General features: G+C 38.2%; 1 protein-coding gene across 1 annotated transcript in view; it reads right to left on the minus strand.

The window, feature by feature from the left end:
• Positions 1-1,274: 1,274 nt before the first annotated feature.
• Positions 1,275-25,769, minus strand: part of ACE2 (angiotensin converting enzyme 2) — a 38,905-nt gene continuing 14,410 nt past the window's right edge. Inside the window, exons 6-18 of the mRNA XM_036439529.2 lie at positions 24,232-24,337; positions 21,889-21,986; positions 19,325-19,494; positions 16,580-16,806; positions 13,892-14,036; positions 12,266-12,364; positions 11,419-11,541; positions 10,833-11,002; positions 9,998-10,056; positions 7,386-7,483; positions 6,669-6,785; positions 4,168-4,362; positions 1,275-2,207 (exon numbers count right to left, since the gene is read on the minus strand). Coding sequence (XP_036295422.1) covers positions 2,099-2,207; positions 4,168-4,362; positions 6,669-6,785; positions 7,386-7,483; positions 9,998-10,056; positions 10,833-11,002; positions 11,419-11,541; positions 12,266-12,364; positions 13,892-14,036; positions 16,580-16,806; positions 19,325-19,494; positions 21,889-21,986; positions 24,232-24,337 — 1,716 coding nt within the window. The 3' untranslated portion in view covers positions 1,275-2,098. The remainder of the gene's footprint in view (positions 2,208-4,167; positions 4,363-6,668; positions 6,786-7,385; positions 7,484-9,997; positions 10,057-10,832; positions 11,003-11,418; positions 11,542-12,265; positions 12,365-13,891; positions 14,037-16,579; positions 16,807-19,324; positions 19,495-21,888; positions 21,987-24,231; positions 24,338-25,769) is intronic.

Raw genomic sequence — 25,769 nt, forward strand, 5'->3', positions numbered from 1 at the left:
TAGCTATAAGTTAAGAATCTCTCTCAAGAGACATTCATACCCTTTCTTGTCCCACTTATTCCCTTGCCCCCAGCTATTTCAAATTATCCCTCTTAGTTATGTGTTACTTGACATTTAATGATTCCATTCTTTTCAGCACAATTTACTTATAATAGTCTCCTGGTTGTTTTTTTTTTTTTTTTTTTTTTACAGAAGTACACAAATCTCAATGTATAATGAAATGAACTTTAAAAGGAACTACTGGGGCATTTATACAGTCATCATGCATTTATTTAGCGTGTTCTCGGTTCCAGGTTCAGTGGGTCACAGTCAGGTGGGAGTGCCAGCCATGCTGTGCTCTCAGACTCTGTCTGCAAGAGACTGCAGTGCAGACCGTGACTCCCCAGAGAAAGATTTTCCAGGCCCAAACTAGGTCTTTCTGCCCCACCCCCTTGACAGTTGTTCTCCCCTTTTCTTTGTGTCTTTATGTATTTGATCTAAAAACAATCACCCTTATAATTGAAGTAATACATGTTTGTTAAAAAAATTCAAACAATATATTATAGAATTGTCTACCATGAAAAGATGCCAAAGCCTGGCTTAAAAGCCTGGCTCCAAGTCAATGAAGATTTTACTGTGGAGCTTTATCAGGAAGTAAGTCCAGTGATGCTAGGGGGAGCCAGGTAATGGAACAACATTCATACTATTTAAAACATGCATAATAATTTTAAATGCTATTTAACTTGTTTAGTGTGATACCTGGCATTTATTGTTGTTGTTTTAAACCAGGGAGCTTCTTAGAAGTGAAGAAAACATTCATCCTCCCCTGACTTGGCTAACTGACCCATATCTCTATAGAATTTATTAAGAACAAAGTTATCTAACATCATGCTGATTACCACACAGAGAGAATTGATAGGTAGAGTTTTGATATTTTCATTTATTTACTCTATTTTAAATCAGTCTTTATGTATGTAGTGGATGCTGTGCTCAGAACTGGGCTAGGGGCTCTGAGATGTATATAAAAGCACATCAGGTTTGTGGTTCCTAACCTAAATGTTATATATACAGTGTGTGTGTGTGTGTGTGTGTGTGTGTGTGTGTGTATCATCTTAACTCAACTATTTTAGACTGAATTTTCAGTTGCTTCATACAATAAACACAATTTTTAAATTGGAATACATTCTAAGACGTTTGAGAGGTCAAAGGTCCCAGACATTCAAATAGCAACCCAGTCCCTGGAAGTGGACAGAATCCACAGAAGCCCCAGTATATAAGTACCCATGAGACCACAGGAGTGTGCAAATCGAGTATTTATTGAGTATATGCTTTGTGCTCAGTGCTACTCAAACATTGTGGGTTAAAACAAAAGATTTAAGAGATTAAGTGCCAACTTCAGAGGTGACATGCAGTTGGATTTCCACTCACTCCATAGGAAGAGGACAATGGAAGTGAGTTTCTACCAGGTATGCTAGGTGGGGGCAGTGTCATGGAGGCCCCAGAGGCTACTTTAATATTATCAGGGAGATGATGATCAAGTAGCTCGGAAGTGAGAAGGCAACATCTTCTGACACTCTGGATTCTTCTCTCTTCTTCAGCCTTGTCACCCCGAGAAACACATGGTCTAGTCCAATCATGACTGGGAAAATTGCTATTGTACTTAGATTTAAGTTGATATGAAGATAACATGTCATACTCTACACATGAATTAAAATAAAGTGGACAATGTGTGTCATTCTCAATATCTGCAGCTCCATCAGTTTACATTCACTGTTCTTAAAAGCCCTCCATCCAGACTCCATATTAGCTCTTACACTGAATCCTCCCGCCATTTCCCCCCAACTCCAGCAACACAACAAACATTTGTATTTCCATTGCCCCTGAACAGCCTGGAATACCAAAGACACACTTTCTCAAATTTGAGGCAGAAGTAAATACTAAAAGCAATGCAAGTAAAGAGGCCTCTAGGCCTCGGCATGTCTTCTTTGGACAATTTTCCTGAACAGAGCCATGGTTTTGATGTTTAATGACATTTTTATAATCTCATATTTTCTTTAGTGTGAAATTAACATTGACATGCAATAAAAAATCACCTCAAGAGGGAATAAAATGGATTTTTTTAAAATGAAGTTTGAACATCATCACCACTTTGGAATCCTGGATTATTTTCTCCTTTACTGAAATTCACAGAAGAATAAGGATTTTCTTCATTTTCTGCTTGGTTTTTCCTGTTAAATAAAATGAAGTCACCTTAAAATAGTGATGTTAGAATGACACTGCCTCCCTTGGGCCCTATTGGGCGCAGGCATCTTTGACATCTCAACATCTAATCACTGATGTATTTGTTTGCATATCAGTCCCCTGTTAATGGACTGTAAACACCTGCAGTGCATTGGGTTCACTTTTTAGCTCCGAGATTGTCACCCTGGCTGGCCAAGCATAAGAGACAAGTTGGGATGTGAGCTCTGGAGTCAGAGAAAGGGGGGCACTGTGCCTCATTTTGCCTATTCAGAAAATGATGGCAACTACGTAAAGCACATGTGTCAAACACAAGGCCCGCGGGCCAAATCCGTCCCTCCAGGCCTTGCAATGTGGCCCGCACCGCGCTGTCATCACTGCACTCCGCTGCGTTTCCATCACAATGACAGTTTATGACTGTTCAGTAAACCATTCGGCCCGCGATTTAGGCTGGATTTTAGATTTTGGCCCCTTCTCTGATTGAGTTCGACACCACTAACGTAAAGACAATGAAATAATGCTTGGAGAGCATTATTACTGGCAGAGCACAGACAGTACCTAACATATAACCCTCAATAGATATTAACCAGTGGTAATAGCAGTAGTAGCAGTAGCAGCAGCAGCAGCAGCAGCAGTAGTAGTAGTAGTAGTAGTAGTAGTAACTCAGTGGTCATTTAGCCAATCACCTCATATTAAAGAGCTTCCCTACTTTAGCAACTTCCAAGGTATAAAGATCAGGGTAGGACAGTTTTGTGGTACAACAACCAGCTTTGGAAACTGGGTATAAATCCCAACGTGTTACTCATTAGCTGTGTAAACTTGAGAAAGTTACTTAGCCTCTCTGAATCTCAGTTTTACATATGTATGCAGATAATTACACACTTATACCATAGGTTTTCTGAAAACATTAATGTATGAAAGTACTGAGCAGGGTAGCCAGTGTTATTTTTCTGTGTAACTTCTATTTACATTGTGTGTGGCATGAAGGATAAGTGTCCCCAAATAATGTATTTAATGAATTAACTTTGGAATAGTATCTCATATGCAAGTTTTTAGTATGTAGAAGAGTGCTTCTAAAACTGTAATGTGTGCACAAATTACCTGGGAGGACTTACTAAAATGAGGTTTCTAATACAACAGGTCTCCAAGAAATTGATAGTTTTGGTTGGCTTTATGAAGGGAAGTTGGAGGCAAAGAGTGACAGAGGGACTAAGTATCCTTGTGTATTTTTAAAATGTTAATCATATAGGTAGATACTATTTAATAGTTATTTTTAAAAATGAAGCTACTTTGGGGAACTAAAAGAGTCTATAGTGAAGAAAATTAAGCAAAATTGACTAATGCATGTAAAAATTCCACCAATAATGTATTTAAACAGCCCAGAGTGCAATTACATAAGCCAAACAAAAGTAAATGATTTCTCAAGACCAGGAAAAAAGAATCTAGTGGCAGAGCAAGACCACAAACCAGGTCTTTCGTGATTTAAATCCTCGATGAACTTGGACCTTCAACTCAAGAACAAATTAGAGGGTGCCTAACCCATGCACTAAAAAGATGAGAGTGAATCTGTGCTAACTGATAAATAATGAAGATGATTAAAGAGTAGCAGTTTGAAACAAAGCTCCAAGCTCATTCTTGAATGTTTCACAGTTCAAACCTATCAAAAAATCCAGCATGGACCATGGAGGACTCATCAGTAAAGATAATCCTCTCAGCCAGCCCACTACTGAGTTTTCAATGCCTCTTGCCAGTAGGAAAATGATGCTGTGGCCAGGATTGGGTAAACCTCAGGCGGGGCCTCTACTACGTGGTAGGGCTTACCAGGTAGGCAAAGTGCTGATGAAATGTAGCAATTATCCTGTACAACGTACCACTTACTGCAAATTTTCCAATTAGTACTCCCTAAACCTTTCTGTTTTAGGATAGATAAGTCTAGGAAAGGTCACTTACTTCTTTCGGTCTCTGATCCCAGTGAAGATGAGCACGCCGATACCAATCACTACCACTCCCATCACAACTCCAAAAATAATCAGCCATATGCTGACAGGTGGTTGGTAAGGGGGTCCTAGTGTAGGCTGAACACCCAGAAACTCCAGGGTGTTGTCATCCAGGCGAAAAGCATCATTGATACGACTCCGGGACATCCTATTCCCAAAAGTAAAACACTTAGACAAAAGGAACATTCAGGCGAAATAAAATGGCGTGCAATTATTTACTCCTTATCACATGTGTCAAACACAAGGCCTGCGGGCCAAATCCGTCCCGCCAGGCCTTGCAATGTGGCCCACACCGCGCTGTCATCACTGCACTCCGCTGCGTTTCCATCACAATGACAGTTTATGACTGTTCAGTAAACCTTTCGGCCCACGATTTAGGCTGGATTTTAGATTTTGGCCCCTTCTCTGATTGAGTTCGACACCCCCATGTCATTGTTCATGAAAGGTTTTGATAAGGCCTATCCTAAGAATGTACACCTTAAATAGCCATGAAATCAAAGTATATCACTAGGTCCAAGGAATGATATGTTTTAACAATTATGCACCTTTAATATCTTGCAATCTGGATTAGGTTTGGCAACAGCTTCATCGGATAATGGGTTGCAAGTGTGGAAACATGCAAATGGCTGGCATTTGTTCATTTGTGATGACTATGTTGCAAAGGCAAAGTTAGTATATTTAGCAAGAATTTCCTTTCTATCAGGGTATATCTACAATGACTTAATGTCAAACAATGAAAAAGGACAATGTGAATGCACCTCTTCTATAAATGAATAAGGTCCTGTACCCAGTTGTATTTTCCAAATAAAAGGTGTTGACATTTGGAAGAGGCACTGGGCAGGGACACGGGAAAAGGGCCTTTGCCAATTTCTCCAGCACAGGGATGGGACATGGCTGAATTTTATAGATTTTTTTTTAAAGGATGAAAATTCTTTTAAAAGCAAAACAACAAAATAGTGAAATAGATAATATTCTGGATCAAAAGCCAAAGTGTCTGGCACCTCATCGTCCTACCCAGGGAAATACAGTGCTCAAAGCAGAATTAGTCATGTAACCCTTGGCAACCTTAGCCTGAAAGTGTCTCAAGCCATTCTGGAAATAGAAAGTCTGAGGTCCCCTGCAGCTTACAGGGGGGCTGGGCTCTTTCATTTCTTTCTCAGTCTCTGGTCTGGTTGGGTTGTACCCCCACCTACGCCAGATTTTCTCTGCACCTACACTGCCCAGCAGGTCTTAGTTCTGCTTCCAAAGATGAACAGCAGCTCAAGAGGGCCATCTAGTGTGCTTCGCCCTAGCAGGCTTTCCTAAGCCTTTTTTTTTTTTTAATTTTATTGTTTAAAGTATTACAAATAGTACTACACATGTCTCCTTCCCCCCGCCATTGACCTTTCCCCAGTCTCCCCTATCCCCTCCCCCCCACCCCCCCGCACATGCCCTCACCACCACCCCCAAAGTGTCTTGTGTCCATTGGTTATGTGGTTATGCTTATATGCATGCATACAAGTCCTTCGATTGATCTCTTACCGCCCCTTCTCCTCCCCCCCCCCCCCCGCAACACTCTCCAGTATTATGCTAAGTGAAATAAGCCAGAAAGAAAAACACTACATGATCTCACTCACTTGTGGATAATAAAGAACATTATAACCTGGTGAACAAAAAGATAGATACAAAGGCAGAGAAGCATCAAACAGACTGTCAAATATCCTAAGCCTTTTTAAAAAATATATACATTTTATTGATTTTTTTTTTTTACAGAGAGGAAAGGAGAGGGGTAGAGAGCTAGAAACGTCCATGAGAGAGAAACATCGACCAGCTAGAGAGAAACATGGGTCAGCTGCCTCCTGCAAACTCCCCCTACTGGGGATGTGCCTTCAACCAAAGTACATGCCCTTGACTGGAATCGAACCTGGGACCTTTCAGTCCACAGACCAACGCTCTACTGCTGAGCCAAACCGGTTTCGGCCTAAGCCTTTTTTTAAAAAAATATACATTTATTTGAGATCACCTCCCAAACAAACTACTTCCACTCAAATCCTTGTCTAAGGGCCTGCATCTGGAGGAACTCAAATCAAAATAATTCCCTTGCTAGGAGATCCTTCTGGAATAAAAGCCCAAATTTTAAGATGAAGTAAAACAGCTGATGTGGCTCAGTCATTTAGCATCGGCCCATGAATAAAGAAGTCCCCCATTTGATTCCCAGTCAGGGCACATGCCCAGGTTCTGGGCTCAATCCCCAGTGAGGAGGGTGTGCAGGAAGCAGCCAATCAATGTTTCTATCTCTGCATCCCTCTCACTCTCTAAAATCAATAAAAACGTATTTCTTAAAAAGATGAGATAAAATATGTAAATTACTCAGACCAATGCCTGGCACACAGTAAGAGCATACTCAATGTTAGTTATGGTTATTGTTGCATTTGTTAACCCCCTCGACCTTATAGTTTGAAAGTAAAATATCACCTGATGGCATCTTCAACTTCACTTCTAGGAATGATGTCAGATATATTTGTAGGTGAAGTGACAAAGAACTTGAAGGAGACTCTTTTTTTCTCATCACTCACCCTCACATCCTCTGCCCTGTGGAGAAACAAAAGAAACATCTTCCTTTGTAACACAGAGAACACAATGAATAGAATGAAGACTTCCACTGGTGAAAAGGAGATTGGTAGGGGACCATAGGGTTAAGTAGAGAAATATGGGTCAGGGCAAACAATAGGACAAACCCTCTCTCTCTCTCTCTCTCTCTCTCTCTCTCACACACACACACACACACACACACACACACACACACACACAATATATATATCCATTAGAATACAAGTTTTGTGAAGGGAGGTTTATGCCTTTTTCTTTCAGTGTTGAGGGTACTGTGAGCATTTAGGGGAGGGAAGAGGATAGGAAAAAAGAAGAGAGTAGGGAAGGGAAGAGGAGGGGATTGAAAGGGAGAGGAAACGGTGTTTAATAAGAACAATACTTTTGCAATCTGCAAGTCAAACGAGTCACAGTTCTGCAAATAGAATGGCACACATAATAGGCTATAAAAGAAGTCTTAAAAAGTTGTCAGGAGGATTTTCTTAATTTCACTTGAATAAAAGGTTAAACAAAATTATCTCCTCAGACCCAAGAATGAGGGGAGTACTAGTTGGAATAACTTGAAAGCACAGCAAATGAACTCACCTAAAAGGAATCGTCTTGTTCATTTTCGAAAAATACACTCTCATGGCATATGCAACCGATGACCGGAACAAGTACATTTCATTGTCATTCCATTCATACTGCGAATTCAAAAGAAAACACTGCTCAGTAGGGATCATAGCATACATGCAAGGCTTGATAGCCCACAAGCATTACTTTTAAATTTCCTGATATTCCAAAGATTCTTGTTATTCATTAAGTCAGTGACCTTTCATTTGAGTGTGCATCAGCATCATCTGGAATCCTAGTTCAAACATGGCATACTGAGCCCCACCCTCAAAGTTGTATCTCTAACAAGTTCCCGGATGATACTGATGCTGCTGGTCAGGCAACCACACTTTAAAAACCACCAGGTTCACTGATTCTTTAACATCAGTTTCCTGTAACATGAAATAAACACTCTGAAGGTAGGCTTATAGACATGAGTCATGCAAGTCGTGGGTTTTGGTTAAATGTCCGTAATTATACACAAGTACGATTTATTATTTTATAGTAAGTTCTCAAATATGTGTAGTGCAAAATAAAATAAAAATGAGATTCAAGGGAAAAATAATTCTATAAACAAGGTAATTTTTTCTTTTCAGTGCTAAAAAAAAATATCTTGTGTATTTGCATAGTCTATGAAAACTAATTACAACAGAAAAATGTATTCACTCTTGCCTCCAGTAGTTGGCAGTAGAGATTAATGAATGGTACAAATTTTGCATCTGCCCTTTCTCTTTTAAGAAAAACATTTACAAGATTTCACAAAAGAACTGTTATATTAGCTTGTTTGATATCACTCGAGTTCTGGAAAAGGTTGCTTTAATAGTAATAACATTATTAATATTTACTACTAACAATATTCTGGTTACTATTTCTATATTTGTTAAAATTTATTTGTATAGATAAAAGTATTACAGATGTCCCCTCCCTCTTCTCCTCCCATTGACCTCTCCACCCTGCTTCGGCCCCCTCCCCAGGCCTTCATCCCACAATTTTGTCTGTGTGTGTGTATACATATAAGTTCTTTGGTAAAAAGGATGATTTCTCAAAAGATCCTATTAAACTTTGCCATGAAATAGCTTGAGTTGGACAGACATTCTAACCCTGATGTGCAGTAGATATGCTAGAAGTATAATTCTGGTCTCATCAGAAGAGCTGTTTGCTCAGTGAATCAGCCTCAGAATGTTCAAACCAATCCCTCAATGCATGGAAAGAGCACATGAGACAAATGTTAAGGGGGGAAAAAGATAATTGGAAAGGAACCTGACCTGCAGGATACTTTAAAGTGATTAAAATCTATGAGGTCAATGGAGAGTTAATAATGCAAGACAGAGAAAGAATCCCAAGGATAAGAAATGGGTAGTGTATCTTTTAGGGTTTGGGGAGTGATGTATCTCCATTTTTATTATTTCTTTTTTAAATGTTCAGTTTCACTCCTACTATGTTGCTTATATTCAGATGTCTATTGAAAATTGTGCTACAACAAATGTGGAATCTTGGATAATATTTAACTTCCCAGGAAAAGTAAGGGAATAGAAATGCAATCTTTGGATCTATCCAGTGCAAATAACATTTTACTATAGCACCTTGGATTGTTTTATCCAAGAGTCCCAGATTATTCTCTAATCCTGCAGAACCTTCAGGGTGCCATGCCCCAACCCAGTCCTTTGATTCCCATCTGTCTGAGACAACATTTTTCCCTTTCCCAATCAAAGACACTACTTCTTCAGACCAGATAACGTGAGACAGTGTTGAGAAGAAAGCACAAGCTGATTAAACTAATTCACATGAGGGTGTAAGTAATATTATTTTCTGTAAAACACTTTGTTATCCAAAAATGCATCTCTACAACCGTGGTTCTCCAAATTTGGAGAACCACGGTTGTAGAGATGCATTTTTGGATATGATAATTAGTTTTATCAAAATCACCTGGGGAGCTTTCAAAACACTTGATGCCCAACTCTTGATGCCACACCCCGGAACAGTTAAGTCAAAATCCCTGGGAGCGGGACTCAAACATTCATATTTTTAAGACATTCCATATGACTCCAGTGTCCAGCCAGGTTGGAGAAACAGTGTTCTAAATCAGAGTGTCCCAGTCTCTATTGTGTTTACAAATGACCCGGAGGTTTGTTCAAATGCAGTTTCTGAATAGTCAGGTCCAGGGCTGGGGCCTAAGATTCTGCATTTTTAACACACCTCTAGGATATAGATGATTGAATAAAATAAAGCAAAGCAGAGCTCCCCGCATTACTTCTAAAAACAAACAATCTCTCAAAATATAATGATGTTCTCTTCCTCAAATACAAGTAATAATGATAACAGTAAATTGTAAGGGTGGGTATTTGATACTTAAGTTTAAGTTCTCATTGATCTTCATAACACCTTCAAGGTAACAAGGAAAAAGTAGACATAGCCAATCCAATAAGGAATGTGTTACTGAAGGTAAATAAACAAAAGCCAAAGGCCAGAATTGGGGACTTGCAGTTCCTAAGAAACCATGTGGGTGCTCATCTTTTAGACCCCGCTGGAATAGGCTTATTGTGTTATTGTGTCCTACTTAAGGGAGTACTCTGAAAGGTCAAGGACGCACTGCCCAGAATACTCACTGCTTTTTCTCCAAGAGCTGATATTAGGCTTATCCTCACTTTAATGCTTTGCTCAGAATCTGATTAAAGAGAAATCACAGCGTTACTACATATGACAGGTTGACCATGTGTGTTTATTTCCTTCCCCTCCTAAAATCCCATTAAAATGATAGTAAGTGAATTTTAAGAGAGATACAAACACACTTTTGGAAAATGAGAAGTAATGGAGGAGTGGTGAGTGCTTTCTCAAGGGTCAGGAAGCCGTGGCCTAATTTGTACGCAGAGGCAGTGCAGACCTCAAAAGTCCCAGAGAATCCCAGCGAGGCTTGGGATTGAGGCACAGATGGGGGTGGAGAGAAGATACAAACTATTTCGATATATCAGATATTCTTTTCAATTCCATCTTTTTGCTGCTTTTCTGGGTTGAATTCACTGCTTTCTGGATTCTGTCTTCTTTCTTGAATTAACTTTTTTATGGCAATTACTTTTATCTTTCTAAACAATTTATTTATCTTATTATTTCTCTATTGGCCAATTTTAGACATACACTTCTGCCTACTCTTCCACCTCCTTTTATCACCAAAAGCCACAAAATAAAAGATATATTGTAAAATAGTATATTACTTGGCTCTGCAGACATAATGATATAAATATTGGTAATTTCTTTATTAAAAATCATTATTAAGCTTTATTGTCTTTGAAGAGTAGGACTTGAGTAGAGTGGGTTTGGGGCTGTTGTACTCCTTTATTTTAAATATTAGGCTAACAAACCAGGAGGAGGGGTAGTTTGGGGCCAGAGAAAACTAGGGGAAGCAGAGAGGGAGGGATTTGAAATGTGTCAACTCAGTAAACTCACATGGACTCCAGTCGGCGGACCATCCCACAGAATTCCCATTCTGCTCTTTCAGCCAGCTAAACAAAGGCTCAAAATAGTTGAGCAGTGGTTTTGCATCCATTTCTTTTGTTCCTGCAATCTGTTCCAGTGCGAGGGTCCAGGGTTTTGATTTTCCAAGTTCCAGCATATCTCTACATGAAAAAATGGGGCAGGGTAAGTTCAGGGCCTTTTGAGGGCTTTCAGGTGTACATATATTTACATGTATGATCTATGGTTTCTCCTCTTTGGCTTATGTAAGTTTGCTCCTGGCAGATAAGAAAATAAGACATGTTAATAGGTATGTTTATCCTTCAATCTCTTCTCCTTTTTGATCACTACCAAGGGAACTCTGTAGTACTGACATGGAGAAAGGAGGTGGCCTGTCCAGCCATCACATGGTCTAGGTTCCCGTAGGACCCCAAAATAAACATTTAATTAATGGATGAGCAAATTTTGAGGCCAAATTTTTTTCTTTTTAGACAAAAGAAATCAAAGTTAAACAGCCATAGGTGTTGAAATGAGAATTTTGGATAGTATGAAAGGTTCAACATTTTGAAGCATTTCTTACTTCAGCTTCTTCCCAGCTTCAGTGGAATTTGAGATATCACATTTATGCAGGGGACCTTGATGTTTAGCTATCTTACAGAGGGCTTCTTGAAACTGGAATTCAAGAATGGTCCTTGTGAAATAACTGTAAAGGAGACAAAGAAAATAAGCAGGCTCGTGTTTAGTTACTATGATAAAGTCATAGATTGAGACATATATATTTAAATTCTGAGGCCCTAGTAATCAAAGAGATACTTATTAAACCTCTTTCTCCAGAAAGACCCAAACATGAACCCTTACAGATTCACCATAACCTGCATGCATTTCTGTATAAGCTGATAAAGAGGCAGTAGTTTTGTTAAATGCTAGATCACATTTGTATTGTGTTTTACAGATAAATAGCTCTTTCTCATATAAATGATACCAATCAGTCCTTACGGCAGGTCAATAATATTATTTCCTCTGTACAAATAAAGAGACTGAGGCTCAGCAAATTCAAATCTGGGGCTAATTGGTGAAGAACGTAGGTTTTTGCACTTCATGTTAAAAATGGTCTTTCTATTACAATCACTCTGAACTCTGCCAGTAACAACAGACCAACAAAAATACTTTTCTGTTTTTATCTCCAGGTACCATAAATTCCTTGATAGAAGAGAAAAGATCTCAAACAGTTTTATTTAACCCAATAAATTGTGTTGAGTTAAATTGAATGGAAATTCATAATCTATTTTGAGGTTTGGGAGGGGGGGAGTGGATGGAGATGGAAAGAAAAATTATAGCCTTTGCTTAATAGATCCCTATTTATCTGCCATTAGCACAGCTGTCCACAAACCCTACTAGTTAAACAATGAAGAGAAAGTATACGTTACCGGATAAATGAGTAATCATTAGCAACATGGAACAGAGATGCGGGGTCACAGTATGTTTCATCATGGGGCAGAGGTTCCACCACTCCGACTATTTCTCGCCTTTGGGGGGTGGAAAGAAGATATATTAGCTGTGGCTCACTCACTATGACGAGGTACAGTTGGGTGCAGTTAGTGCAGTTTCATCAGCCAATGGTATTTATACTATAATTGGTTGTCAGGTGAAATAGAAACCATGCCAAAAATGACAGACTACAGCCTATTATGTAGTTATCTCTTCCTTTTATTTAATTCAGCCAGACTATACCATTAGAAAATAACTATGTCTTCAAAACACTGATTTAATAAAGTGTATTGCATGGCCTAAAACAATCAGTGAAAGTCCTAATAATTTACCTCTGGCACCACGGTTTATGTACACACAGAATTTTATAAAGTTGAAATCTTACTTGTTCTTCAAGGCTAGTTCAAATGGCCCTTTCTTAAGAGGCCTGCCCAGTGTTTCCTCTACCCAACTGGCAGCACAGTGAACCCCCTTTTCCTCTTTCCTTCCTTCTGTCCTCCCCTCCTTCCTTCTCTCCCTCCTTTCTTTTCTGTCTTTTATAATTTTTTATCCAAAGCCCATTTATTTCATATCTGCATGTGTCGGGCGCCATGCAAAGCACTTGAGAAACAGGGATAAATAATGTAGTGCTGAAACTATTGAAAGGAATCACTATCTGTTGCCCCAATGTGCCAGGCTCTCTTCAGCTTGGAGTTCTTTCTGTTTCCCTCTACATACACATGGTTAACTCCTGCACCTTTCTCAGAGTTCAATTTGGGTGCCTCCCCTCATCTGACCTATCAGACTGGGCCTTGGAGCACCACTTGGCTGCTCATGGATCCCCATTTCTTCCCATCACAATACAACATGTTGCAGTAATTTCATTCTCCACATCTCTTCATAAACTAAAGTGCTTTGAAGTCAAGAATAATATCTGGAATGATCAGCATTAGGTCCCCAGGGCTTGGCCTAAAATGAAGAGTTGATCTTTTTGTTTAAAAGAATGAATATAATGAATAAATTGATCACTTCCTAAATAACATCACAGTTTCATAGGTGACCAAACACCAAAGAAGACAGTGCAAGAAGTTGTGTCACCTGGTCCTGCCTGGGTGGGAGGCAGAGCCAAAACACATGTATCTGAGGAGAGGGCACCCAAATAAAGACTTTGAAAAATAGAAGAAGTTCTTGTGTTGTGGTAGTAATGGTGATGGTGTGTGTGTGTGTGTGTGTGTGTGTGTGTGTGTGTGTGTGTGTGTGTAGTGATGGCATTCCCTAGCCCAAATGCACTTCTCTCTCATTTCCACGCATTTAGCCCCACCTCAGCATATTTTAAGATTTAACTGTTGAAATCCAAGTTATTTTGAACCCCAATCCTAGTTGTTTTAGATTGCGTTATCACAGAAGCAGACCCTGAGACAAGCTTCTGATAAACATTAGCAAAGGACTGAGGAAGTGAGACAGGGAAATAAAGGCCGCCCTTAGAAGATGTATTATCAAGCAAGTCACCAGTCAAACACTTTTCAATAAACAGAAAACTTATGAGAAAACATTTTACTGATTGCCATTGACATTCATTGACTTACTTCATCTCCCACCACTTTTCCATCCACTGCTCTTTAGGAATTTTACCCTCAAAGACCATCCACCTCCACTTTTCTAACATGTAAGTGAATGGTAGAGTTCCAACAATATTAAGTGCTTGTTTGAGTAGGAAGTTTTTTTCTGTTTCTGAAAGGAAAACAGAAAAGGGTAAATATTTAAGGGAGGATGACAGTAGATGTTTTGTGTTGGCTAATTTCCTAACCTCAAAATATTCCTCAGGATATACTTACTATAAGGTTGATTACATGAGAAATATTAACAGTGGACATAATATGTACATATTCATTTTCTCACCTAAGGAATTTAGAGTGAAATCTTGGATAGAACAGAAAAGATAAACCCACCAGTAACTCCTAATCCTCATTTTTTTATTAGCTTCAATTGCCTTCCTTTAATACCTGTGATCAGAGATAAAGCTGTTTCATCTATTTTACCAGTCATACTATTTATTTTCTGTAAGTTCCATAAAGGAAGACTGTATATCAGGGGTGAAGAATCTTTTTCTGCCAAGGGACATTTGGATATTTATAACATCATTTGCTTAATATAATTCACTTAATATAAATTTATATTGCCATAAGAAAAGCTCCTAGATCTATTGAATTTCGGCTCCTACCCTGGCAGGGCCAGACCAGATGATTCTGAAGGCCTTACACAGAACTCGGGCTGGATGTTCCCCAATCCAGCATCTAGCCTGGTGTTTGCTACATGATGCATTCTGTGTCTTTGTTAAGTAAACAAATAATAAACAAAGGAGGCAAAAAGCCAGTAAACCAGGCAATAAAACAAACAAACAAACAAGAACCTCTTTTAACCATCTATTGGATAATCAGAAGTACAATATTCTTTAAATGTACTGACATTTTCCTTACCTGAGTTTAAAATGCTTTAATAAATTGTTATTTATCCTTTATTAGTGATATAAAAAGGCAGTAGAGCTCACTCCAACGTGCAAATGAAGCTTACTGAAATGTAACCAGGGGAATATTATCTATTTGTCACACCAGTCTATCTCTAGTGTCTAGAAATATGCCTTGTACATAGTATTTGCTCAATAAATATTTTTGGAAGAAGAAATGGAGGGGGGAAAAAGAATAAAGGAACTTAATTGTTTAACATCATTCACCAATCAGAGCAGAACCAATAAAAGAGTTTTTCAAACAAGTGGTTTAACCATATTTAGTACTGTCTTTGTGATTCAACTATCGTTTCCTGCTGTCAGGGAATATTTTTTAATGATAAAACAAATAATTGTCTATTAGTTGACTGGAGGATGATATTTTAAAATTGGGAACAGGTGTGGTTATTGTGAACCCCTTTCGTTTGTTGTTCCCTTCATGGAAGGATGCTGCTACTCGTCCACTACCCACTGGACCTTCTTATAGTAACTTTTCCAGACATGCTGATGGCTTTACACTGACCTACTCTCACGTTCTCTTGAGATCAGTAAGGTCTAGAGCTAGAAGTCAAGGCAAAGTGAATTGCCCACACAAGAATGGAGCTTGTGACCTTGACCTTATTGACCAAACCGTCCAACTGGCAGAGCTCATATTTATGTATCAAATAACTAAGAGGACAGAAATACTCAAAAGAGAATAGTAATATATTTGGCTCTAAGTGTCCTTCTTTTACAAAGAAGAATAAAAAGGCATGGCATCCTCACTGAAGAATTTGAATATTGTGAACATTTGTCATGTTCTATCAAGTCTAAGCCATCCAAAGACAAACATGCTACCTTAAGCAAATTTGTTGAAAAATAGCATGGATCTGTGCCGGGACCGGTTTGGCTCAATGGATAGAGCGTCGGCTTGGGGACTGAAAGGTCCCGGGTTCGATTCCGGTCAAAGGCATGTACCTTGGTTGCGGGCATATCCCCAGTGGGGGGGGGGGGGTGCAAGAGGCAGCTGATCGATGACTCTCTCTCATCGATGTTTCTAACTCTCTATCTCTCTCCCTTCCTCTCTGTATAAAATCAATAAAATATATTTAATAAAAAAGAAAAAGAAAAATAGCATGGATCTGAAGAGATGTTACAGGGGCAGATTTATGCTTCCTGCAGATAAGCAAAACATTTCAGTCCTTTCCAATCATGATTTTCCACCACCTGTTCTTTAAGAACTCCCAAATTTCAAATTATCATTTACTTAACATAATATGGTGGGGAAATCTTTAGATTAGGGCTCTGGGTCTGGTTTAGCCACGTTGCTTTTTGACCTTGGGTTGGTTACTTTCCCTCTCATCTTCAGTTTGCTTCTTCTGCGAAATGGTTTTTAGAATCTGTTTCCTCTAACATTTTGGGAAGGTTGTATCTAGAACCAGAAGGATCTGGTCAGAACTCTAACCCTAATTAGCTAGGTGACCTTGGATAAATCATTTATGATCTGTGGGCCTGTTTTAACTGTTTAAAAATATCTTGTTAGCTGTTTCTTAGAGTCCCAAGACTATTCATTCAGTTACCTCTCTTATGCCCTCTTCAAAGATACAAAACCACAAATTGGCATGTCGTGATAAATACTCATTTTTTTTTACAAGTAGCAATTTCTAGTTACCCATAAATACCTTATATTTTATGTGGAAAAGTTAAATATATCCCATGCGTGATAATAAACATCTTTCCCCACATCAAACTAAAGAACCCACCAAACAAGCCATGAAAAAAATGTCTATACCAAGGTCTTCAGAAAAATCAGACGGCAGAAGACCCATCCCTTTCAAATGCTTGGGTGTAGCTACAGAAAGTGACATGACTTCCCCAACAGCTTCATGAAATCCTTCATTAGCTCCATTTCTTAGTAGGTAGGGTTGTTTGGCATATGCCATGTCATACTGGATGTGTCCCATCTCATGATGGGCTGTCAGGAAGTCATCCATTGTCACCTTTGTGCACATCTTGATCCTGTACATAAATGGACAAGATTAAAATGCATCTCATTGAGTTTCATTTAATCATCACAGTAGAGCTGGATAGGATTTTGGTAGCAAGATTCATTCACCAGTGAATCTTGAGGATCTACCTTTTAGGTCATAGGAACTACGCTAAGTGCTGAATATATAGTGCTGGGCAGGATTGAATGCTGTTCTCCTGGTCATAGGCTAACAGGAAGAAAAACAAGCAGTTCTCTACTACAATAAACTGAGATAAGTACTCCGTAAGTGGTCAGTAGGCATGGTTTGGGCCATAACAATGAGTGAATACAGGCACAGTGTTCTAGAAGCACCAAGAAGGGCATAACTGAGGATGCAATGAGCATTCTGGACCTTGATCAGCATGCAGAAGTTTGCAGGTAGATGGCAGGGAGCGACAAGAGGTTGACATTCCTGGAGGTGCTCAGTAAGAAAAGCTTAAGAAAAAAATGCCATTCAGAACACTGCAAGCAGTTTGGTATAGTCAGAATAGTAAAGTAGTAGGAGAAGGGGTTGGAAATTGTTAGTTTGGAATACTAAGCTTGTAAGTCCAGGAAGCAGGTATAGGTAGAGTAGCAAGAAAAGGAGAGCCAAAGACAAGGTCCTAGGAGTTCTCAGTATGTACGGAGTGCAGAGATGAAGGTTCTTCAAAGGAGTTGGGGAGAGAAGTCAAATAAGTCCAGAAGAGGATGACAATGCAGAGGACAATGAAAAACAGCATTTTAAAGACAATTTGTAAATATTATCTAATGTTGTTGTGGCCCAATGAAATAAGGACCGCATGTGGCAATTATGTAGTGGTTCTTTTCAACTTGGCAATAGCAATTTCATTCAGGTGAATGTAGGGGGGGGGGGTCATATTTCAGTAGGTTCCAAAATTAATTTCCCTTCTACCACTCTGACCATATCATCTCCCTGATAAATACCCTTTGGACTCCCCACTGCTTAAGAATACACTCAACCTTCTTTATATACCCCAACATAACCTAATTTTCTAACTTGGTTATTTTCCATTCTCTTTTAAAACATGGGAATAGCTACTATATATATAATGTCTACTGTATGTAAGATCCTGTGCTAGAAAACTTATGTATACTTACATTTAGCCTCACTCTAGTACTGGAGCCAGTAAATTATGGTCTGAGGCTGAACATCTGTTTTGATAAAAAGGTTGTATTGGCACACAACCACACTAGTTACCTGGAGCTATTGTCATGCTAAGTAGTTGCAACAGAGACCTGCAAAACGTAAACTATTTACTATTTGAGTCTTTATAGAAAAGGATTGCCAACTGCCACTCTAGTGGATTCTGCTGGGTTCCTGCCCAGATCTATTTTACCACGCACATCCACCCATCTTCCGGTTGCCTGAGGCATAGCCCTTAACAGCCTATAGCTGCTTTCTTCTTCACTGTTTCTGGCTAAATGTGAGGTGCCTCAGCCAGGAGTTTATGCCCCCCTCCCCCACTCAGGCAGTCCACAGTCAATGAGTGACTAATATGAGAGTACAACTTGTTCGTTACATACACCTTGTCTCAAGATATGACCTCCAACTCAGGTACAAATCACGCTCCAGAGAGCCCTGTGGGATGAGGCTGAGGCAAGGCTCCAGCTGAGACCACATCTTTACTTAAATCCTTCTCCAGCCCCCTCTCAACTTCCTTCACTCCCCTTTGCCTGAGAGCTTTCCCTCAATGCAGCTTATTTCAAGCTAGGGAATTCAGCCTAAAACACTCACAAACCTGCCAACTGTGAATTACTGTTCCATTTTATACATAAGGAAACAAATCCAAGAAGGTTAAATACCTTGCCCAGGGTGGCACAGCCATTAAGTGGCACTTGCGATTCAAAAGCCTGTCCTATCACACAGAACCTTCTTCAGAGGCCCTTTATTCTAGTCTAATTTGCTGATATCAGGACACAATGCCAGGCCCTGCCACTCTGCATTTAATCTACTGTACTCCTCCCAGCTCTGTCTGTCTGAATGCTTCCTGTCTTTCAAGCCTAATTCAAATGCCACTTGAGAAGCCCTGTCTGAACCTACATGCTATGCCAGGTGTGGTCAGTTCTCTTCCAATTCCCCCATGGAGTGGTATCAGTTTCTCTTAAGACATATACCACTTTCTTTTATTCTAGCTTATTTATTCACCTGTCCTGTCTCACTAACATGGAGGGGAAGACCAATGCCTGATTCACACCTCCACCTTCCATAAATCTTACCACCAGGACTTTCATCATAGGGGCACCACTATACCCATAACCATGCAATTCTAATGGGTGCATATTATTTCAAATGAGACAAATTGTCTAAAGGTTCAAGTTAGGGCCTGCTGACAATCCCCTTTTCCTGGAAAAACCCAGATGTACTCTCATGGACTCCCAGCTTTCGTTAAAGGGAAGTTCATTCATCTCTTCTGTGCTCAGAGAAGCAGAGCAGGAATCTAAATTCATCTTTTTTCCATGCCTCCCATGTCTCCCATGTCAGTATCAGCTGTATATCAGCCTCCCTACCTGAAGTCGTCCTTCCCCAGGTCCCAAGCTGTGGGGTGGCAGACCACTTGCCGGCCATCGCTTGGCTCAGTTAGCATGGATTTATTCCAGAATCCTGGAGTCATATTACGAAGTCCAACAGACAAATAGAACTTCTCAGCCTCCTTGAATATCTTATCTGCATCCCAGGACTGAAAAAAAAAAGAACAGCATTTAATTCTAGCATTAAAACAACAGCATTCTTTCTGTTGGATATGTAGATAGGCATAACCTTTCTGGAGGGCAATTTAGCATCATGAATGAACAATTTTCAAAGTATTTATACTCTTTGTTTCAGTAATCCTGTCTCTAGAGAACTAACCTGGGAATTTCTCAGAAATTGGGTCAAAGAATTAAATTAAAACTGATATTTTGTTTATTATTGTTTTAAATTGAAAAATAGGTGACATATAACATTGTGTAAATTTAAGGTGTACAACATGTAAAATGGTTTTTAATAAGGAAAAATGGAAATAACCACTAAAATGATTAAGTAAATAATTACGACATTGTGAAATGGAAAATATAATAAATTAGTAAGTGAAAAGTAGAATATGTAAACCATTTATATAGTATAATACATAATCTTGATGAGGAAATGCACAAAAATATTCATAGACTGGGTGACATTATATGTGATGTATTTTTGTCTTTATTCTTTATATTCCAAGTATAACAGAAACAACAACAACCTCTTTGATAAAAACTATTTAACTCAAACCAACAACCACTGATTGAGCTCCTTCAAGGAGTAAGCCCTTGGTACTAGGCTCAGTGAAAGACATAGACAGTAGGTGGACATGAAGTCAGGGGCTTTTGGAACCAAAAAGGCCGATGTGTGACCCAATAGCCAATGTGTAGTTGGGCATTGGCTTTATAGTCTGTATGGGAATCTAAACTTTAGAATATTCTGGAATCAGACACAGGCAGCAGTAGCTATCTCCCATCCAAAAAAACTCTTCTGGGAACCAGTGTCCCTAGAGCTAACACTTCTTTGGAGATAAGGTCCACATCAGGCAAACTAAATTTGTGTAATCAGCATATGCTTCATGAATCACTTCTGGTGACACAGAAAATTTCTTCTGATCTCAAAGACCAGTGAAGTCTGGTTTTTCTTCTATGTCAACCCTGGGGATATGAAACAGGATATGACACTATGGCTTTTTAAAATTATTGACCTATAAGACTTAATATCAGCCAATACTGATTTTAAGCAAGGCATTCTTGAACAGAATGAATGAATACCAAAACAGTGTAGACTAGTAGGAACAGTTAACATCTGTTAAATAAAGAATGAATGAATAGAAAACTACACTGGAAATATTAGGAGCTCTGAGTTCATACCTTAGTTGCCACTGACTCCTTTTTACTTTAGCAAATCATTTACCCGAGCCTCTGTTTTCTTGACTACAATATAGAACTATCAATATATATATATATTTATCACAATACCTGTTCTGATCATCCCAGAGGTTTACTGTAAAGGTAACATTAGGAGATATGGTGGGTGTAAAAACACTGTAGACAAGCTAAGGGGATAACATAAAGATAGGCCTCTGCTACTGCTCAACTATAAAATAAAAACAGTTTCATGTTTTTATTCAGCTGTGGACTTTTCCCAGGAGCATGGGAAGTATGTTATATATGAGAAAATGTTCATTGCTTACAGATTTGCTTACAGATTTAAAATTATTTTACTGATTTTTTACAGAGAGGAGGGGAGAGAGCTAGAGAGCCAGAAACGTCGATGAGAGAGAAACATCGACCATCGACCTACTGGGGATGTGCCCGCAGCCAGCGTACATGCCCTTGACCGGAATCGAACCTGGGACCTTTCAGTCCGCAGACCAATGCTCTACCACTGAGCCAAACTGGTTTCAGCAGATTTAAAATTATTAATAAGCAAAAAAGTCCAGCAATATCTAAAATGTAAGTTATGGTGCAACTATCTGAAGAAATTTTACACAGCCAATAGAAGTATGACTATGAATTCTACCCAGAAATGTAGACGATTATTTGAATTTAATAATATATTATAATGTCATCAATATAAGGGAACACAAAGAAGTTAAACAATTATACCAAAATGGTAACAGAAAGGTAATTTTAAAATTATTTTAAATACTCTTGCAATATTTTAATAATAAATTTTAAGTATGCAAAAATTATCTAATGATGTCCTATTTTTTTCATTGAGATTATTAACTGATTGCTTAGTAATGACTAACTTTGGAAAGAGTGTGGCCAGACAGTTGATAATTACACATGTCACTGTTTAATGGAAAACTTAGGTCCTCTTCATTTTTAATATCTCTCAGTGAGATCAATACCCTACCTATTATTCAAGGTACTTGATGCCATTGAAATTGTAAACCACTTTTCCATGAAGAGATAGCTACATGAGGAATACATTTAACTAGCTTGAAATTTTTTTATTTATATAGTTTCATAGAACAATTAGCATCTGTTAGCTAGAAGAGAAAGATAGCCTAAAAAGAAATGAAGTGAAGGATTGAGATGTTATTTCCAAGGTCTCTTCTTCTTACCTGTTTCTTCATTGTTTCAGTAACATCTATGTTTTGTTTCTGTTCAAAGGGGACTGTCAGATTGTACAGATTTGTCCAAAATCTACCCCACATATCACCTATTAAAAAAAAAAGATTTTGTTAATACACAGAAAGGACAGCAGAAGTACAGAACTGATATTTACATAGTACATGAGGTGAGATTGATAAACAGGTCACTTAGTATTCTACATTTAATCTAATTTCTGTGCTTTCTTTTCACTATCTCTTTTTCTCTTATTTTAGTTTCAAAACTCCCATCTTTTTCTATCTCCTCTAAAAGGTTAAAATGGCGGAAGATTTTGTAGTTAGGCAAAACTTGTTAGGGAATCATCCCAGTTTCTCCCATTTAAGGTTTAAAAAGCAAAATTTACTAAATATGTGGAACATCATAGCTAATATAGATTAGAAGCATATTTATTGAATTTACCATCCAAGGGGCAAAAATACTACAAATTAAACTATTAGTAATCCTTAATTTTGGATTCAAGAGAGATCATATAGGATCATCATTCAGCGACCTCTAGTAATTAGTGATTACATTTCACTTTTATTCCTATAATAGAGTAATACACTTAACTGGGTAATTTTTCAAACATCTCAAATAAACGTTAAAATGAATTTCAAGGCCAGGCCCTAAAAGGGAAGATGGATGTAGAACAAGTCAATCTAATAGCAGGACCAGAATCTTGACATCAAAAGATAGGGCAACTTAACTATACAAAGAATGATCCAATGAAGTCACATTTTAAAGAAAAAGATATCTATTCACTGTGGAAATATGTGATATGTGACATAAGGCTGAAACACAGTCCAAAAGGGACCCAGCAAACAGTATGACATTGCTTCCAAAACCCAAATGTGACTATAACGTAAATGAATAGAATCAAAGTATCTAGAACAAAGGAAGCCATGGTTCCATTTTTACTCTATGTTGGCTAAACCTCATTAAAATAACTGTGGTTCTGAGCTTGATATTTGAAGAGTGACACCAACAAGGGATGGCTTATCCAAAGGAGAACAAATAGAAAAGTGATATTTTAAAAGAATGGTTTAAAAATTCTGTTTGACATTTAACTTAAAATAGGAAAATAGTGTATGCATGATGATAACAATAATGCTCACAAAAGTATACTGAGTACATATTCTTATGCCAGATACTATGTTATGTCTTCTATGATGGCTATTTGCAAATATCTTAAAGGCCATTTTGTAAAAGAAGGATGGATATACCCTAGGTAACCTCCTAACATGGAATTAGGTGTAACGAATGTAAGGCAATAGGGGGTGTTAATTCAGTTCCACACAAAGTAAACATTTCTTATAATTAATGCCATGAAGCAATGCCATTTCTTATAATTAATGCCATGAAGCAATGCCATTTCTGCCTTGGAAGAAAGAAAAAGCTACATCACACCAGGTAGGTTTAAGCAGAAACTGAATTACTGAAGAACTCCTGGCAAAGACATTGTAGAGAGTATTTTATACATATTGTTTTAGAGTAAAAAGTCTCCACAAGTCCTTTGTTCATATTCTCTTCTGCTGAACAAGGCTTGGTCTTGGAGAATTTGCTGCCATTAATTTAGCTTGACTGCAGTAGTAATACTATGTATACATGACATGAATTTTTCAGCTTCTGGGGTGATGGTGAGGGAAGTGGAGGATAGTCATTTTCTGGAGGGAAATTAGCAGGTTCAATTAAGGGCCCTAAGTCTTGTATAGTCAACAAAGGCTCTGTGGCAGGATCCAAGGTTTTAGGAAGATTGATTTTTCTCCTAAGCTAGGCATCTTCCTTCATTATAAAGACTTCATACATACTCATGTGATTCCAAACCAAGTACTTTCCAGCAAAAGTAATTGCTACAGTTAAGAAAGAACTTACAAAGCTTTAGCTCAGGCCATACCTTAATTCTAGAAGCCTTTCTCTCATGGCTGACTACTGAGCTTCATTCTTCTGACAATATGATACTAAGATCCCAAATTCACTTCAAAAGCTTAGCCAACCAACTTGAATAAGACTTATTTTCCCCATTCACACTCTTATTTGAACTTGGCATTCCTTCTCTAATTGTCTTAATCACCCCTTTATCCTTCGAATTGTAGCCAACATAATAACTGTTTATGTACAAAATAAAGTAATGCAATAATGATTTCAAAATAATTTTCTATTGAAGACAGTGCTTTCAAAATATAATTTCTATGATGTTATTAATTCCATTCACAGAATTTTCCAAAAGTTTTATGTTGGTCCTCACTCCATAAAAGAACTTTATTAGTGGAAATAGCATAGAGCAAAGTATACGAAGAATTGGTGGAGTTTCTTACCAAGCAAATGGGCAGGGAGGCATCCAGTCGGACTGATACGGGAAGGATAGGCATTCATCAGCTTTGCCCTGACATAAGCATGAAGTTGTTCATATAATGGTTTAATCTGAAAAGCCCAGGAAGAAAGTTTAAGACCAAGAGAAGCTGGTTCCTATTTCCAATCCTCAACACTAAAAATAGAAGCTTATTTAGACAAGTAGAATGTCCCTAAAGTTTCATTTCTTTTCCTCTCAAATATTATGGAGAGTTTGAAAGTATTCCTTCTTTCCAGATGCTGATGATAACTAGCTTCATTGCATAAAGCAATAAGCACACCTGAAGATATACAGGTTCCAAAATAAAAGCAGATGCAAAAATATTCATTTCTAAGATGTTATCTACTTCCTTTGTTTTTAAATTGAAATATCATTTACACAAGATAAAATTTACCCATCTTTAAGTGTATAGTTTCATGAGTTTTAGAACATTTATATTGTTGAGCAACCATTCCCACCACCCAGTTTTACCCCCATTTGCAGTTTATTCCACTTCTACCCTCAGCACTAGGTAACTGAACTGATTCTGTCTCTGTAGTTTTCCCTGGTCTGGACATTTCATATAAATGAAACTATATAATATGTGACCTTCTGTGTCTGTCTTCGTTCACTTAACATAATGTTTTTGAGGTTCATCCATGATATTGCATGCATCAGTAGATCATTCCTTTTTATTACTGATAAACATTTCATTGTATGAATACACTAGAGTCTGCTTCATTTACTATCTCATGGATAAAATTCGCCAGTTGTGGGATGATTAGATTGTTTCCACTTTAGGGCTACTATGAATAATGCTTCCATGAATATTCACATATAAGTCTTTGTATGGATATATATTTCACTTCTCTCATATAGACACCCAAGAATAACTTAGTTATATGGAAAGTGTATGTTTAACATTTAAGTTGTCAAACTATTTTTCAAAGTGACTGTACCATTTGACATCTCTGTCAGCAGGGTATGAGAGCTCCAGTATCTTCATATCCTCACCAATACTTGGTACTATCAGTCTTTTTCTTAAATATATTTTTTATTAATTTCAAATAGGAAGGGAGTGGGAGAGAGAGAAAGAGAGAAACATCAATGATGAGAGAGAATCATTGATCAGCTGCCTCCTGCATGCCCCACACTGGAAATGGAGCCTGCAACCTGGGCATGTGCCCTGACTGAGTATTAAACAGCAACCTCTGGTTCATAGGTCGACAGTCAACCACTGAGCCATGCTGGCCAGGCTGTCAGTCTTTTTTTAATTACAGCTATTCTCGTGGGTGTGTAGTCGTTTTTAATTATAGTTTTAATTTTCCTAATAATGCTTTACTTGCTTATTTGCCATTTCTTTGATGATATACTTATTAAAATATTTTGCCCACTTCTCTTTATTTGGGGGGGGGCGGGGATATTTGTCCTGCTTTCATTTTTTTTTTTATAGCTCTGCCCAACTATGGATAGACAGAGTAACTACACATAAGAAGTTTGAAGGCTCAGAAATAAGGAGATGTG

This window comes from Pipistrellus kuhlii, unplaced genomic scaffold, assembly GCF_014108245.1.
Source record: "Pipistrellus kuhlii isolate mPipKuh1 unplaced genomic scaffold, mPipKuh1.p scaffold_m20_p_16, whole genome shotgun sequence".
Classification (NCBI taxonomy): domain Eukaryota; kingdom Metazoa; phylum Chordata; class Mammalia; order Chiroptera; family Vespertilionidae; genus Pipistrellus; species Pipistrellus kuhlii.